Source organism: Geotrypetes seraphini, chromosome 1, assembly GCF_902459505.1.
Source record: "Geotrypetes seraphini chromosome 1, aGeoSer1.1, whole genome shotgun sequence".
NCBI lineage: Eukaryota > Metazoa > Chordata > Amphibia > Gymnophiona > Dermophiidae > Geotrypetes > Geotrypetes seraphini.
In genome coordinates this window covers 252997714-253013249 of record NC_047084.1, presented here as the reverse complement: position 1 = coordinate 253013249, position 15536 = coordinate 252997714, and the positions used below count along the sequence as shown (strand labels likewise).

Sequence of the window (15536 nt, the reverse complement as noted above, 5' to 3'; positions counted from 1 at the left end):
CTCACAGAGCGATGTTCATTTGAAAAGATTTGTAAAGATAAGAAAAAACAAAGTATTTTCATACAAGTGTTTGAAAGACTGTAAAGACATTTATTTATTTATTTTTGTAATCAAACTTGGAGCGTAACCAGCACTAATAAAGTTGCAACGACTGAAAAGTATACTTAGCTTCCTTACCTGACAGCAGCAGGTTGGAAGTGGTGAAGTGACTCCAAAGCTTTTAGTATTTAGGAAAGCATTGCTAGAAAATCATGTAGTGTTCTATCATAACCAGTTTAGCATGCGAGCATAGAGTCCTTTTTGAATTCAGTTGAATGGTGAAGAAACGCTTTTAATAAATAATTTTGCTACTTTTTGGCTTTTGGGATTAGTTATCACAGGGTTGCCTTTTCTTGTGAGACAGTGAGTCTGGTTTTACCAACACTCGTCCTCACTGGCTGAAGAAATGTGTTTTCTTTAAAGATGTCTATGCTGTATTTGTATATACAGTGGAACTTGTTTTACGAGCATAATTCGTTCAGAAGCATACTCGTATCAAAGCGAGTTTCCCCATAGGAAGTAAGGGAAACTCGCTTGATATGTTCCCACCCACTCCCCCCAAGGCCAGCGGTGCTGCTTCACCCCCCTTCCTCCCCCCGAGAACCAGCATCGCCCCCCCTCACGAATGGGCACCCCCCGCTCGAACAGTATTCAATCTTACCCCCCATCTGGCACCGGCACGCAGCCCACAGGACGTGCTGGTGCTGTTGAAAGAAGTTCCTGCCTCTTGCCTGGGCCTTGAGCATCTGCGCATGCTCAAGGCCTTCTGGTTCTCGCTTTCTCTGAGATTCTCAAGGCCCAGGCAAGAGGCAGGAACTTCTTTCACCGGCATGTCCTGTAGGCTGTGTGCCGGTGCCAGATGGGGGTAAGACTGAATGCTGTTCAGGTGGGGGGGGGGGTGCTTGCAAATTGAGTCAATCCTCGGTTTGAGACAAGATTTGAGAGAATGTTTTGCTCATCTTGAAAAACACTCGCAAACCGCGTTACTCGCAAACCGAGGTTTGACTGTACTTGGTTAAAGAAGCAAGTTAAAATGAGTGTTGTGTAAACTCTGAAAACTAGATCTTTTTACATGTATGGTATTAGGATTTGGAAGCTGCTCCGTCTAAAAGTTCACATAACGGTTCAACAGCAGAGAAAAGAGGAACATGCTGGAGATTCATAAACTTACGTAACAAAGTGGGTATGTTTCTTTTGCCCCCTAAATTAGTAGACAGTGTTGCTAAGAATTGTAATTAATCATATACAAAAACTATGAAACTAATTTCACAAACTGTTAGTTTTAACAATACTATTTATGGCAATAAGTATAATTTAACTATCTGCTGCTTCGGTGCTTCTCGTCTCTCCCCCATAGCAAACTAGTCTAGTGACATTTTCAATTTTACAGATCACTGGTGTGGTACACTGCAAAAGAACAGGGAAAACAAAGTCAGAATATAGAATACTTTTCGTCAGAGCCAAACAAAATAACTTCTATAGTGCATCTGTGAGCCTTGAATCAAAGCATTCATTTTTTCCTAATTTTTTCTGACTAATTTATTCAGCTGCCAAAGTGGTAATAAAGTAAGTAGGAATTCTTCAAGTTGAAGGTCCTGTTTTTTCACTATTTTTTTCAATGATGGCCAAAGCCTCGATTTGTGGAATGTTTGTGTAAAGTGACTCGGTGTCCAAAGTGACTAGAACGGTATTGTCAAGATCACAATCATACTCTTCTAATACATTAATCATATGGGTAGAATCCCGTACATAAGACTTATTGAAAGGAGCATGTGATTCATAGAAAAGTGTCTATGAACTGTGATAGAGGTTCCAAAACTGAATCTATTCAGGAAATAATCAGTCACCCGGACAGATTTTGTGTTAATTTATGAATTTTGGATAAAACAAATGGTAGGGATAGCTGGTGTCTCTACAATCCTATATAATAAAACCCTAGCCGCGCATGCGCACTCCTACTTGCGTGTTCCGTTTTCCCTGTTCCATGTTCTGTAGGTCCGTGGCCGCAGGAGTGCGCATACACGAGTCCCCAGCCCCTACCTATACTCGCTGGACTCCCTGCTCTCCACAGGATCGGTAAGTCAGTTATCCCGACGACTTGCCACCCCCCCCCCTTCCCGCGCTCCCGACTCCAAACCTGCCGACTCCAGCACCCTACACACGCTGCTTCGGGGCCTTCTACTGCCCTGATTTACTCTGGCATGTACTTGATGACATCATCAGAGACGCGGCGGAGCAAATCAGAGCAGTAGAAGGCCCCGAAGCAGCGTGTGTACAGTGCTGCAGACGCTGCTGGAGTTGGCAGGTTTGTCGGGACCGCGGGAAGGGAGGGGGGGGCGGCGGCGGCAAGGGACTAAAGAAGCTGGCTAGAAGAAGGGAAGGGGGGTAGGGGAAACGCTGCTGCTGCACATGGAAGTGGTATGGGGAGGGAAATGGAGGGGGAGGGCATGCTGCTGCGGCTGCTGCACAGGGAAGTGGGGGGGAGAGAAATGTTGCTGCATAGGAGGCAGGGAGAGAAACAGACAGATAGGTAGAAAGAAAGACAGATACTGGGAGGAAGGGAGACAGAAAGAAAAGAAGAAAGACACAGGGGCAGGGAGAGACACAGAAAGACAGACAAAGGGGGCCAGGGAGAGAGACAGAAAGAAAGACAGCGGGAGGGGGAGAGAGAGATAGAAATAAAGAAAGACAGGCAGATATATATTCTAGCACCCGTTAATGTAACGGGCTAAAATACTAGTCAAAAAATATTTTTCTTTCAAGGTTATGAAGCCAGCTTGACATACAAATTCCACAACTACTTTTATTTCTGTTTATAATCTATTAGGATCTTCAGTAAGATGAACATAATTAAGATCTGCTAGCTGTCTCATGATCTATGCCATTGTTCTTCAACTGCCAGTCCGCGGACTGGTGTCGGTCCGCAAGAAATTTTTGCCGGTCCGCACAGGGGTGGCAAGATTGACTCACTTCAATTTCCTGCTGGTCCGCGCAGGGCTGGCAAGATAAACAGCTGAAGTCTGCACTTGGCCGGAGAGATCTTGGGGAGCCTCTGACAGTGGCTTTCTCCCCTTTCTGAAGCTCTCCTTTACTTCCCAGCACAGCGATTCACAAAGGCAGCCTTGGGGCTTTTGCTGAGTCGCGGCTGCCTCTGATGATGCAACTTCCTCTTTCCTTAGAGGCGGCGCGACCCAACAAAGGACCCGAGGTGTTAGACATAACTGGGGACTGCAAAGCCCAAGCAGTGCTTCTTTAGCTTCCAGCTGGCTTAGGGCGCTCTCTGACCAGGGGGCAGTTGCCCTAGTTGCACTCCCCTAAAACTATTCTTGTCATGTGTGACTGCAGTATTCTGTTAGCATGATATTTCTGTGTAGCATTCTGTAATAATTTGGCATGTTTAGTTTTCTTGATAGTAGAGGGGATATATATGAAGGGGAGGGGAGACAGGGGTTTTGTTGATCCTTGCTGTGTATTATTTGTATTTATAAAATGACAATTGTACAGAATATTGTTTCTTTTTATACTTTAATAAAATACATTCAATATAAAATCATAACTGAGGCTTGTGTGGATGGGATCAGATGATTTGTGGGGACCGAGCTCACGGAGATGGGGCGGAAACTGCTTTTTTAAATTTTAGTTCTAGTAGTTTGCCGGTCCACAAAATAATTATTTTATTTCTGCTGGTCCACGGGTGTAAAAAGGTTGAAAAACACTGATCTATGCAATATAATCTGTATGGTTCATGACAACAATTCCTCCACCCTTATCTGCTGGTTTGATGATGATCTCCTGAGCATTTATGAACACTCGATTTCACTCTAATATGAGCTGCGCTGGAGAGGAGCAGTGCTTGATTTTATTTTCAGTGGGAGACATCCCTGAGTTTGCCCCTGAAGAAGGAAACAAAAGGGGGCTCTGTAGGCGATCAGTTGGCACTCCCAGACAACAGACCCTCTTACTAGATGGATGTTGGTGGCTTCTCGGATAAGTCCTTGTAGATGACAGTTTAAATTTACTGGACAAATGTGATATTTTGCTTCCTCAAGGCTCATCAATTAGTGATTTTGCATTTGTGTGCTTTTTGAAATTCAGGAACGATATGACTTTGCACTTGACACTTTGGGCACTTTATTATTAGTATCTTCAATCTTTGCTCATTTGAATTTATATTTATTAGAATTTTTAACACAATTGTTTTTTTTCTAGAGGATGGCTTTAAATGATGTTTATGGGTAACCTTGCATGCACCCTAGGGTGCTTTATGCCTGATATACCCTAGTGAACTTTTGACTTTCTGCCAATAAGTTCCCATGAATTGATAGCCATCCCCCCAGCTATTTATTAAATCTTTAGAGATTCTTGGTGTATCTAACCAATATTAATTAAGCAGTGCAAATTTTGAAAGCCCGCAGGTTCAAGATAGTGCTTAGGTCTTTTCCTCCTCGTTAAAATTTTGATTGCTATACTTTCAGATTTTGAGAGGTTATAATACGATTTGCATTGACTCTTTTCTAGAATTTCTATATCTCGAAGGACACAGGTATTAAAAGCCGTGATAAGTAGATCCACCGGACCTAGTGGTGCCCTCTTGGATTTCTTTTTCACAGCAGAAAAGTCAAGGGATGATTATTTTTCTAAAAATAATTTTTTTGTACGTAATTTACGTAAGAAACAGTAAAGGTCTGTCCGTGTCTAAAAGATATCATAATGGTTGATTTAGGCAGGGATTCTTCTCCCAGATCCAGCTGCTGCTTAGAGCTGAGGCAGGCTTCAGCACCTTCAGAGCGCATGTCACAGCAAGTAAAGCTATTACAGCCTATGCGCAAACTCGGAGGGAGGGGAGTCTGAAAAACCAGTTTGTTTGTTTTTTTAAGGTTTCTGCCACATCCCTTAAGAGTCCCCCACCTCTAAAATCCTGTTTCAGTGTGTTTTTTAAACTTTTAATTAAAGCGTTTTTGAGCTGTTTATTAGTGCCAAAATGCTGCCAGGGTAGCCATCTTGGATTTCTCAATTTCACCCCTGCCCCCCAAGGTACTCTATATCTTTCAAATCACCTCATTTTGCCTCACTCTTTTACCCTATTTCATGCCAGTTTTGCGCTGCATGGATACCGGAAGAGTGTCCTTGTGCCACGTGCCGTGCAGCACGTTAAGGGGGGAAGCAGGAACATTGGGCTTAGCACCTCCAACCCATGGTCTCTAGGGCTGAGGGACCTTTTGGGGGCTGTCTATCCTGAGAAAATAGCTCCCGGAGCCCTAGAACACCAGTGTACCTAAGGTAAAGTTATCTAAAGGGGACTCGGTGATGCCTAATAAAGCCTTTTTTCCTGAATTTGCTGATTTGATGTGAAGAACTCATTTGGATAGCCAGGATCCTCATGTGAGGTCTGGTAGCGAGCTAGTGGTCATGCAAGGGGGCTTGGGCTCCCAGGGCACATCAGAGTCATTAGCAGTGGCTGACTAGGATCCTGTGAACCTTTCTGACAGGGACTCGGAGGGCTATTGTATCTGCCTACATCAGTTCAGTTCTTCACAAGCTGAAGGCCTACTCTACCATGTCTCAAGCCGCATTTTAGGTGGATGCTCGGATGATGTCCCCTGAGGAGACTTGTCGAGTAGCGATATTGTTGTCACGTCATTCATTAGGCATTATAGGAGGACGTGCTCACCAGAGCCCAGTCGGACTTTGGTAGGGCTGTCATTCAAGGGCCTTGTCTTTCCCCACTCACTAAATCTGCTGCAATACAGCCCATTTATGCAGAGCAGTGAGCTGATAACTAAGAAAGGAGAAATTATGCCATACCTGAGAATTTTATTTTCTGTAGTCAGCAAAACTGTTGTTCTGCAATCCTGGATGTGTTCTGTGTTCTCTCAGTTGCTTGAAAATTAAAACAGATAAAAAAATAAAAAATTCTGATTTGTAACCAGGTTGACTGCTTCTTGATATACGCAGAGTAGTGAGTGCAACTTTTTGGTGTCTTGCTTGCCTGCTTCTCATTGAGGTTACAGTGGTTGATGGGGGGCATGGGTGCATTCTGAAGGGATCTTATCTTGGGCAGATGTATACTGAAATCTTCTAGGAGCAATCACAGCTTATCCAGTGATGTCACTGGTTGAATTCAGTCTTTTTCTTTACCTCTTTTACATGGAGGTAGAAAGGGATAACCCATTTGTGCATAACTGTTTTGCAGACTAAAGAAAAAAAATTATCAGGTAAGGCATACCGTATTTTTCGCTCCATAAGACACACTTTTTCACCCCCCAAAAGTGGGTGGAAATAAGGTGCATCTTATGCAGCTAATACCAGGCACCCCCTCCCCCTGGTACCTTTATGTAATCCTGGTGGCCCAGCACTGCATTGGCAGCCTCCCCTGCTAGAAGGCCGCCTGAGTCCCCATCTGCCAAGGCAGTGAGAGGCAAGCGTGTGCCCCGAGCGCGCCTTCCTGGACCTGCGCCACCGCCCGAATGGTGCCGTTGGTATTCACGGGAGCTGACGGCACCATTCAAGCAGTGGCGCAGGACCAGGCAGGCACGCTTGGGGCTTGCGCCTGCCTCTCACTGCTGCAACAGATGGGGACTCGGACACCTGATGCAGCGCTGGACCGCCAGGATTGCATAAAGGTGCCGGGGGTCCTGCAGAAAGGTACCGGGGGGGAGGGAGGGGTCTTTCAGAAAGGTATTGGGGGCCCTGTAGAAAGATACTGGGGAAGGGGGGCCCCCCTGCTGGAATTGCAGGAAATTAATCACCAATTTAAATTTACAACAAATGTACAGCTGAGGCAAGAGGCCTTGATTGTGCTGGACAGGTGAATTGCTTTAAAAAAAAAATTAAAACGAGGAAATAAAAATGTAAAGGTATTAGAAATGTGCGTTTTTCAAAGCTGAGCAGGAAACAGAAAGAGTGCCCTGTCCCTACCTGCCTGCTAGCCACTAGGCAATTCCCTGTGCCCTATCTCCCGCCTGCCCTGGCCTACCACTAGACCACAATAGGGGGGACCAGAGTACAGAGCCTGGCAAGGAGTATGGGGTTGGGTGCAGAGCCTGGCAGGGAGAATTTGGTTCAGAATGGGGGTTTTTTTTCATTGGTTTCCTCCTCTAAATCTAGGGTGCATCTTAGTCAGGTGCGTCTTATGGAGCAAAAAATACAGTAATTTAAAGAAAGGATTATCTGTTATCTTCAGTTCAGCAGAGTAATAGGTCAGGCTTCAGGCAGCTGTGTAGTATGGCTGCTAAGCAAGAGTACGTTTTTAAATTTGCTTGCATTTGCTATAAGATGTTATTTGGATTAGCTCCGTGTTATCTCTTTTCTCATTTTGAATTGTACTGCTCGACTAGGTCTACCCAGCGTAATGGTTTATTTACTTTTCCTAATCATAAAAATTGTTGTTTTAAAAAGTATTTTGATCGATCTTTGGCTCTTTAAGCAGGTAAAGTTCAAATATGGCTAGACGGTCTGATTCAACAATCTGTATCTTATTGTACCTTTAGAAAACTGGTTAAGACTACTGTTTGTTAAAAAAATGTATTGCTTGACTGATGACTATCTCATAGTTTCATACTGTGTTTTTCATTATTGAAACATTGTACTGCCTTTTGTGTGCTTTGTATTATTACATTACATTACATTAGTGATTTCTATTCCGCCATTACCTTGCGGTTCAAGGCGGATTACATCCAAACTAAAACAAAAATTACATTCAAAATTTGAAGGAATAGAATAAGCGATGACATAGAATTTTTAAGGTAATATATGTTGGGTAAAGAGTTACCAAAGGGAAGTGGAGGTCTTTAGGAGATAAGAATAGGGTGAAATTATGGATTTTAGATAACGTTTGGTAGATAAGAGTATTAGAGAGATCTAAGGGTAAATAGAGTGTTGGATATTGGGTTGGGATTGGTTGTGCTGGATAGGTTTTATGTGTTTTTTGAAGAGTATGGTTTTAATATCTCTCCTGAAGGCTTTGTAGTCTGTAGTCGAAGATAACAGAGTGATGATTTGTCTGTCCAGTTTAGCTGCTTTGGAGGCTATTAGGTTATCATAAAGTTTTTTTCGTTTGACATCTTTGGATGATGGGTGAGTGAATAGTGAGTGGGATCTTCTGTGTCTGGTTGAGGAGGATTGATTTAGTCAGTTATTCCAGTAGGTTGGGCTTTCTCCGTTGAGAGCTTTGTAAAGTAAGCAGTAGAATTTGAAGTGCACTCTCGCTTCTATTGGAAGCCAGTGCGAGTCATGGTATGCCTCTGTGATATGGTCATATTTTTTTTAGGAAATAGACAAGTCTCAGGGCTGTATTCTGTATTGTCTGCAATTGCTTCATCATGGTCGCAGGACAAGGTAGGTACTATGTTGCAGTAGTCTATCATCCCAAGGATAAGAGATTGTACCAATGTTCAGTCCTGTTACTCTGTGAACCGCCTAGAACTTTTTGGGTATTGGCGGTATAGAAAAATAAAGTTATTATCACTTTTATCATTTTGGTGGTGGTTTTAATTCTTTGGTCCTATCTTTTTTGGAGATGGGCTTACTAGAACTACACACAGTACTCGTCTTATTTCCTGTGTGTTACCTTCCAGCTTCTTGCCCTGGTCCCTTTAACCTTTAATGTCTCTTTATATGCAAAATGCCTCATTCTGCTTCATTGAAGCTTACTGAGCTCACTTTGGTTGCTACTGTGAGAATGGTGAGCATTTTGAGCTTGTTAGTGTGAGCAAGAGCCATGCAAGAGTGGTTACACCCCTTGGTATTGCCATTAAAAAAAGAATCCTTTAAATACAGTCTAAGAACTGTGTGCATAACTTCTATAGCTGATATATATATATTGTGTTTCCCCGAAAGTAAGACACTGTCTTATATTAATTTTGGGCCCAAAAAAGGCACTAGGTCTTATTTTTGGGGTATGTCTTCTTTTTTTATGTACAATGATCATCTTGTCCTTCCTCTCCTCCACCCCAATTCTTCCTATTTCCTTTCTCTCAAGTTTCAAGTTCAATATAAATTAGATTGATCTCTTATCAATAAAATTGCAGATTTTTAGGGGACAACAAAACAAACGACAAAAACTAAATCTTATAAGACATTTTAAAGACTAACCTTACAAACAAATAAAAACAAAAGGAAAAAAGGGAAAGAGAAATACAAGTTGTTGAAAGTAAATAAGACACTTATGGGAAAAACAATGGGAAGGGAGAGATCCATGTACTTCAGAGAAAGTTATGAAGTGAAATTGAAATAAGGCTTCTAATCAGGCTTTCTAATTATCAAATGCATCCTTAAAAAGAAAGCTTCTTAATTTGCTCTTAAATCTATCTAAATTGCATTCTTCCCTTAAATAGATATGGAGTGAATTCCATGGTTTGAGGGGCTGTGACAGAAAAAATGAATTGCTGCCGTGTATTAATAATTTTAAGTGAGGGAATTATTAGTAAATGTTGATTGTTTGACCTCAATAATCTAGTTGAGGTGTAGGGAATCAGTAATTTATGAATAAAAGCAGGAGTTTTGTATAGCAAAGATTTGAAAGTAAGCAGACTTAGTTTGTACATTATACGGTGAGCTATTGGAAGCCAATGCGTTTTCTTAAGGAGAGGTGTCACATGATCGAATTTCTTAGCTTTCATTATAAGTTTTAACAGAAGCATTTTGGATAATCTGTAAATGTCTGATTTCATTTTGGGCTATTCCCTTGAATAGAGCATTGCAATAATCAATTTTAGAAATTACCAAGGAATGAATTAATATGTTAAGTGACTTTGGACGTAGAAATTTCGAGACTGAACAGATTTGATGAAGTCTGAAAAAAGTTGATTTAACAGTACTACTAATGTGATCATGATAGGTTAATTTATAATCGCCCACATGTGCAGCATCTTTCCTTCCCTCTCACCTATCTCCTTATGCAGTGTTTTCCTATCTATCCCTCCCTCCCATCCCTTGTGCAGCAGAACCCTTGCAACTTGTGTCCTTCCCTCCCCCGCCACCGCAGTGCACCCATCTGCCAACCCTTCCATCTCTCCCGCCGACCCTTCCATCTCTCCGCTGACTGCGAGACTGAAATACTGTTCCTTATAACAAACGGCAGCGTCACAGCAATGTAGACAAGCTGCATTACTGCATCACTGATGATGTCATCAGCAACTTGGCACACGTGCCCGGGCAGTATAAGGCTGCGGAAGAATACCCAGGCAGGAAAAGGCCGCAAAGCAGCCTGTCTACATTGCTGTGATGCTGCCGTTTGTTACAAGGTACAGTATTTCGGTTGGCGGGAGAGATTGAAGGGTCGGTGGGGGGGCGGGCGCTGCTGCCGGCAATTAGGCCTTATTTCGGGGAAACACAGTATTTGTATTTTTTGAGGTGTGTGAAAATAAACCTGATCAAATCCTAAAAATAAATTTTATTTACACATTAATAGAAGCTCCTAATTATAATTTTTCTTTTTTCTATTTTGCTTTTCCAGTCATATTGTATCTGCGTATTCACGAATGACAGACACGGAACGTGATCAGATTGATCAAGATGCGCAGACCTTTATGAGGACATGTTCTGATGCCATACAGCAACTGAGAACTGAAGGTGAGAGAACATTGTATCACCCCACATAAGTTATTTGTGTATACAATATATCAGAGACTAGGTAAAGCAGAGGAGACTTTCACACAGGGATACAGAACACTATTTTCTAAGTAGAATTTCATACATACAAACCAAACTTTACCTCCTGATACCTTCTCAATAGTTCAGTCCTCAGTATCCATATAAAACTAGATTCTAAAAGAATAAGTCGTATACGAAAGCGAACACCACTCGGTGCCTAGGTCACAGCCATTCAAAGTCATGGAACTCTATCCACAATTACGCTCAGTCCACTACCCTGATCTATCAATCAAGCACATAATTAACCCACAAGAAGACAGGGTAAATCATATTAATGTAATCTCAAATAAAGGAAGACATCAACGAACCCCTAAAAAAAGAATAAGGAAAGTAAAAACTATCAGAACCACTGCTCCTATCAAGCCTATCACATCTGCCTCTATTCCCTGTGCATATCTTAATACTAGATCTGTCAAGAATAAAGCTTTCCTAATCAAAGATTGGATCATCAGCAAACAAATAGCCTGTCTTTTTCTAACCGAAACATGGCTACTATCTGATGAAGATCCTATAATAATTGATCTTCTACCAGATAATTTTAAAATCTTTATGCTAAACCGTGAGGGAAGAAAAGGGGGAGGATTAGCAATTATTCTTAAGGAAGGATTTGAGTTTGAACTATTGGATTCTAAAATGACCAATCAGTTAGAAATATTAGCCTGTAAAATTAGCAATAAGGAATTGGAAGATTCCCTAGCTTGCATACTATTCTATGTCCCACCGAAACGCTGGCCAAAAGCCAAAGAGGACTTTTTGCAAATTTGTCCTACATAAATCATCGCAGGTGACATAAACATACACCTAGATGAAGAGGACAATCCAGACACGAAAGACTTTAAAAACTTTTTATATCTACTCAATTACAATCTCCCTCTACCCACACAAACACATGAAAAAGGTCATCACTTAGATGTAGTAGTTAAAAAAGCCTTTGCGAAGAGACTGAGCAGAGAGACTGTAACCGAGTCCACCTGATAGTTATAACAAGGTGGTCAGAATTATACTTGCTTGCCTGCTCTACTTGCCTTGTAATAACTTAAAAAAAAAACCCAAATAAACCCCCCAATATAAAGTACTATCAATGGATAGAATGTTAAGTACAATTGTTACAACTTTAAAAATCCACTAGTATGAAGAACCATTGTGAGTAGAATGTAGCAGACCAGAAATTCTAACTCCTTCTGAATTATTAGTTGAACTTCTACTACTAGCTGACATAATAGATTTAATTAGAAATTCAATGTACTAGATTAGAATTTCAAACTCACTTGAAATTACAAAGGAACTAATTTTCAAGGCATGGGGGACTACGTCTACAACGTGCTGCAAAATCAAAGCACGACAGACAATGTAGAGGATCTATGGTCGACTCTGAAATCTACACTGCTGGAAGCAACTAACAAATACATAAAAACCGTGAGCAAATCAAGCAGGAACAACAAATCACAGTGGTTCTCCGCAGAGATATCAGAGCTAGTAAAACAAACAAAAAAAAGCATTCGTTACCTACAAACAATCACAGCACTTTGAAGCTAAAGAATCCTATATGGCAAAATCCAGAAAAGTTAAAAAGACAGTCAGAGAGGCCAAACTCCGGATGGAAGAAAACATAGCTAGGCAGGTAAAGAAGGGGAAGAAATCCTTTTTCAAATACTTTAGCGTCAGGAAGAAGAACACAAGCGGTATTGGGCACCTAAAGAAACCTGACGTTAAATTTACAGACTCAGATGCAGACAAAGCAGAAATACTCAATAACTACTTCTGCTCGGTCTTCACCTGCGAAGCGCCAGGATCCGGTCCTCAGCTACAAGCAAGGGGGGGTTCGGAAGACCCATTCCAGGACAAGGAATTTACTGCAAGCGAAGTCTACCGTGAGCTATCAAAAATAAATGTGAACAAAGCTATGGGCCCGGACAATCTACACCCTAGAGTACTTCGAGAATTGAGCGATGTCCTGGCAGAGCCGTTGGCCGTGCTCTTCAATCTTTCCCTGAGCAAGGGAAAAGTACCCCTAGACTGGAAAATTGCAAACGTTATCCCGCTCCACAAAAAGGGAGGTAGGTCGGAGCCTGAAAATTATAGACCGGTGAGCCTCACATCAATAGTGAGTAAACTCATGAAAAAATTGATTAAGAACAGATTAGACATGTTCCTGGATGATGAAAGATTAAGAGATCCCCACCAACATGGCTTTACAACGGGAAGGTCTTGTCAATCCAATCTGATAAGCTTCTTTGATTGGGTAACAAAAAAACTGGATGAGGGTGAGTCTCTGAACATATAGTGTATTTGGACTTTAGTAAGGCTTTTGATAGTGTTCCACACCGAAGGTTATTAAATAAGATGAACTCGCTAGGACTAGGAGAAACACTGACAGCATGGGTACAAGACTGGTTTAGCGGAAGGCTTCAAATAGTGGTGATAAATGGTATCCCCTCAAAAACGTCGAGAGTGATCAGCGGAGTGCCGCAGGGCTCGGTCTTGGGCCCGATGCTATTTAATATCTTTGTTGGGGATCTGACTTAGGGACTCGAGGCAAAATTACACTATTTGCCGACTACGCTAAACTATGCAGCGTTGTGGGCAGGGCCTCAGAACCTGATAGTGCAACCAGGCCCAACACTATGGAGCAAGACCTGCTTGTATTAGAAAAATGGTCCAGTACTTGGCAACTAAACTTTAATGCCAAGAAATGTAAAGTAATGCACCTTGGGAGCAGAAATCCACGCAAAACATACACCTTAAACGGTGAAAACTTAACTAGAACTACTGCAGAAAGGGACTTGGGAGTTCTCATCCGGGAAGATATGAAAGCTAATCAGGTGGAGAAAGCTTCAGCGAAGGACATACAAATGCTGGGTTGCATCAGAAGGAGCTTTATCAGCTGAAAGCTGGAAGTCATACTACCATTATACAGATCCATGGTGAGACCTCACCTGGAGTACTGTGTCCAATTTTGGAGGCCACATTATCAAAAAGATGTGAAGAGAATGGAGTCGATACAGAGAATGGCCACTAAGATGGTCTCAGGAATTAAAGACATCCCATATGAAGAACGCCTGCGCTTATATTCTCTTGAAGAACGCAGAGAAAGGGGGACATGATAGAAACATTTAAATACATCATGAGCCACATCAAAGTGGAGGAGGAAATCTTTTTTCTAAAAGGTCCCGTGGCGACAAGAGGGCATCCACTAAAACTTAAGGGAGAAAGATTTCATGGTGACACCAGGAAATACTTCTTCACCGAATGGGTGATTGAGCGATGGAATGATCTTCCCCACCAGGTGGTCGAGACTAGTAGCGTGCTCGACTTCAAGAGTCGATGGGACAAACAGGTGGGAGTACTACGGAGTTATGCTCAATCAATAGATACTCCAGGGAAGAAGGGTCCTTGAGTAGGCAGACTAGTTGGAGGGAGGGTTCTCGAGTAGGCAGACTTGTTGGGCCATCGGCCCTTTTCTGCCGTCATATTCTATGTTTCTATGACTAATGAGAACTACTACTATCAGCTGATAGAATATATTAGATTAGAATTTCAATGTACTAGATTAGAAATTCAAACCCATACGGAATTCACATAAGCATCAACGTCAATATAACAGCATAACTGTCCCAACATAAAAAATTCCGACTAATATAAAATTTCTACTAGGGGATAGTACACTAGATACCCGACTAACCTGAAGACCACAACTTGGTAAAGCGTATAACAGTCTAGTAATTCAAACTTCCTACCGTATCACTTAGGCATCCACGAACTCAGCCAAAATGGCAACTGTAAACAAACTACAAATAATACTGGGCATAGTCTACTTAATCTATTATAGAAGCTGGTATAACGATGGAAGGTCCCCTGAACCAATACCAATTCACCTCTCTTGGTATATAGGCCAACTAAGATGAACAAACCAATGGGTTTCCCCCAATTCCTATACGACTGCTCCTAACTAGGACCGCTACTAATCCCTATGGCAAACAACCACTCATAAACCTTCCAAATCACACAGAAACAAGACCAAGAATAGAATTTTAAAAAAGTTAGTAAACACTGAAATCCCTACCACAACACAACATGAGAAGTTCAAGGGATACTACCTAAACGCCCATTCCGTGAGAAACAAGGCACAGGTGATACATGACTGGATTGAACAAAAGAACCCAGACCTCATATTTCTAACTGAAACATGGATGATTTCTGATACAGATGTTATAATGAAAGAATGAAAGAAATGTTACCGCAGGGTTACAAAATCATTCCACTATCTAGAAGTTGGAAAAAAGGGGGAGGTCTAGCAATAATCTTAAAAGAATTCTTCAATTTCAACAGGATAGATTTTAAAACTACAGAAGAATTGGAAATCCTAACTTGTAAGATCACTAATACTGAACTGGAAGAACCATTAGTTGTAATACTATTTTATACCCCCCAAAAAAAATGGACAAGAGCCAAAGAAAAATTATTTTGAATTTCTCACGGCGAACACCATAAGAGGACTGTATAATCTGCTGTTGGGCGACATAAACATACACCTAGAACAAGTGGGAAAACCAGAGGTGATTGAAATTAACACGTTTCTAACTACCCTCGGTTTTACAATACCAGATACGGAGGAAACACATGAAAAGGGATACCAATTAGATATAGTCACTTTTTCTCACAAAGACATCCCAGAACCAAAAATACAATATTGTACAGGAACATGGGAGAAATGCATATGGTCTGATCATTATATTTGCAATTTTGATTTACGCTGGCAAAAAGAAACAATCATTTGCAAAACACATAAGCAAAAACATAAAGAAAAAAAGTCACCAGCAGAGGCATCATAAATCCAACCGAAT

General features: G+C 41.6%; 1 protein-coding gene across 2 annotated transcripts in view; it reads left to right on the top strand.

Moving 5' to 3' along the window:
• STX18 (syntaxin 18) overlaps positions 1-15536 on the top strand; it is a 200740-nt gene that overhangs the window by 74793 nt on the left and 110411 nt on the right. For both annotated transcript variants that reach the window (XM_033949373.1, XM_033949363.1), the window contains exon 3: positions 10496-10611. In XM_033949373.1, the coding sequence (XP_033805264.1) occupies positions 10496-10611 (116 nt within the window). The remainder of the gene's footprint in view (positions 1-10495; positions 10612-15536) is intronic.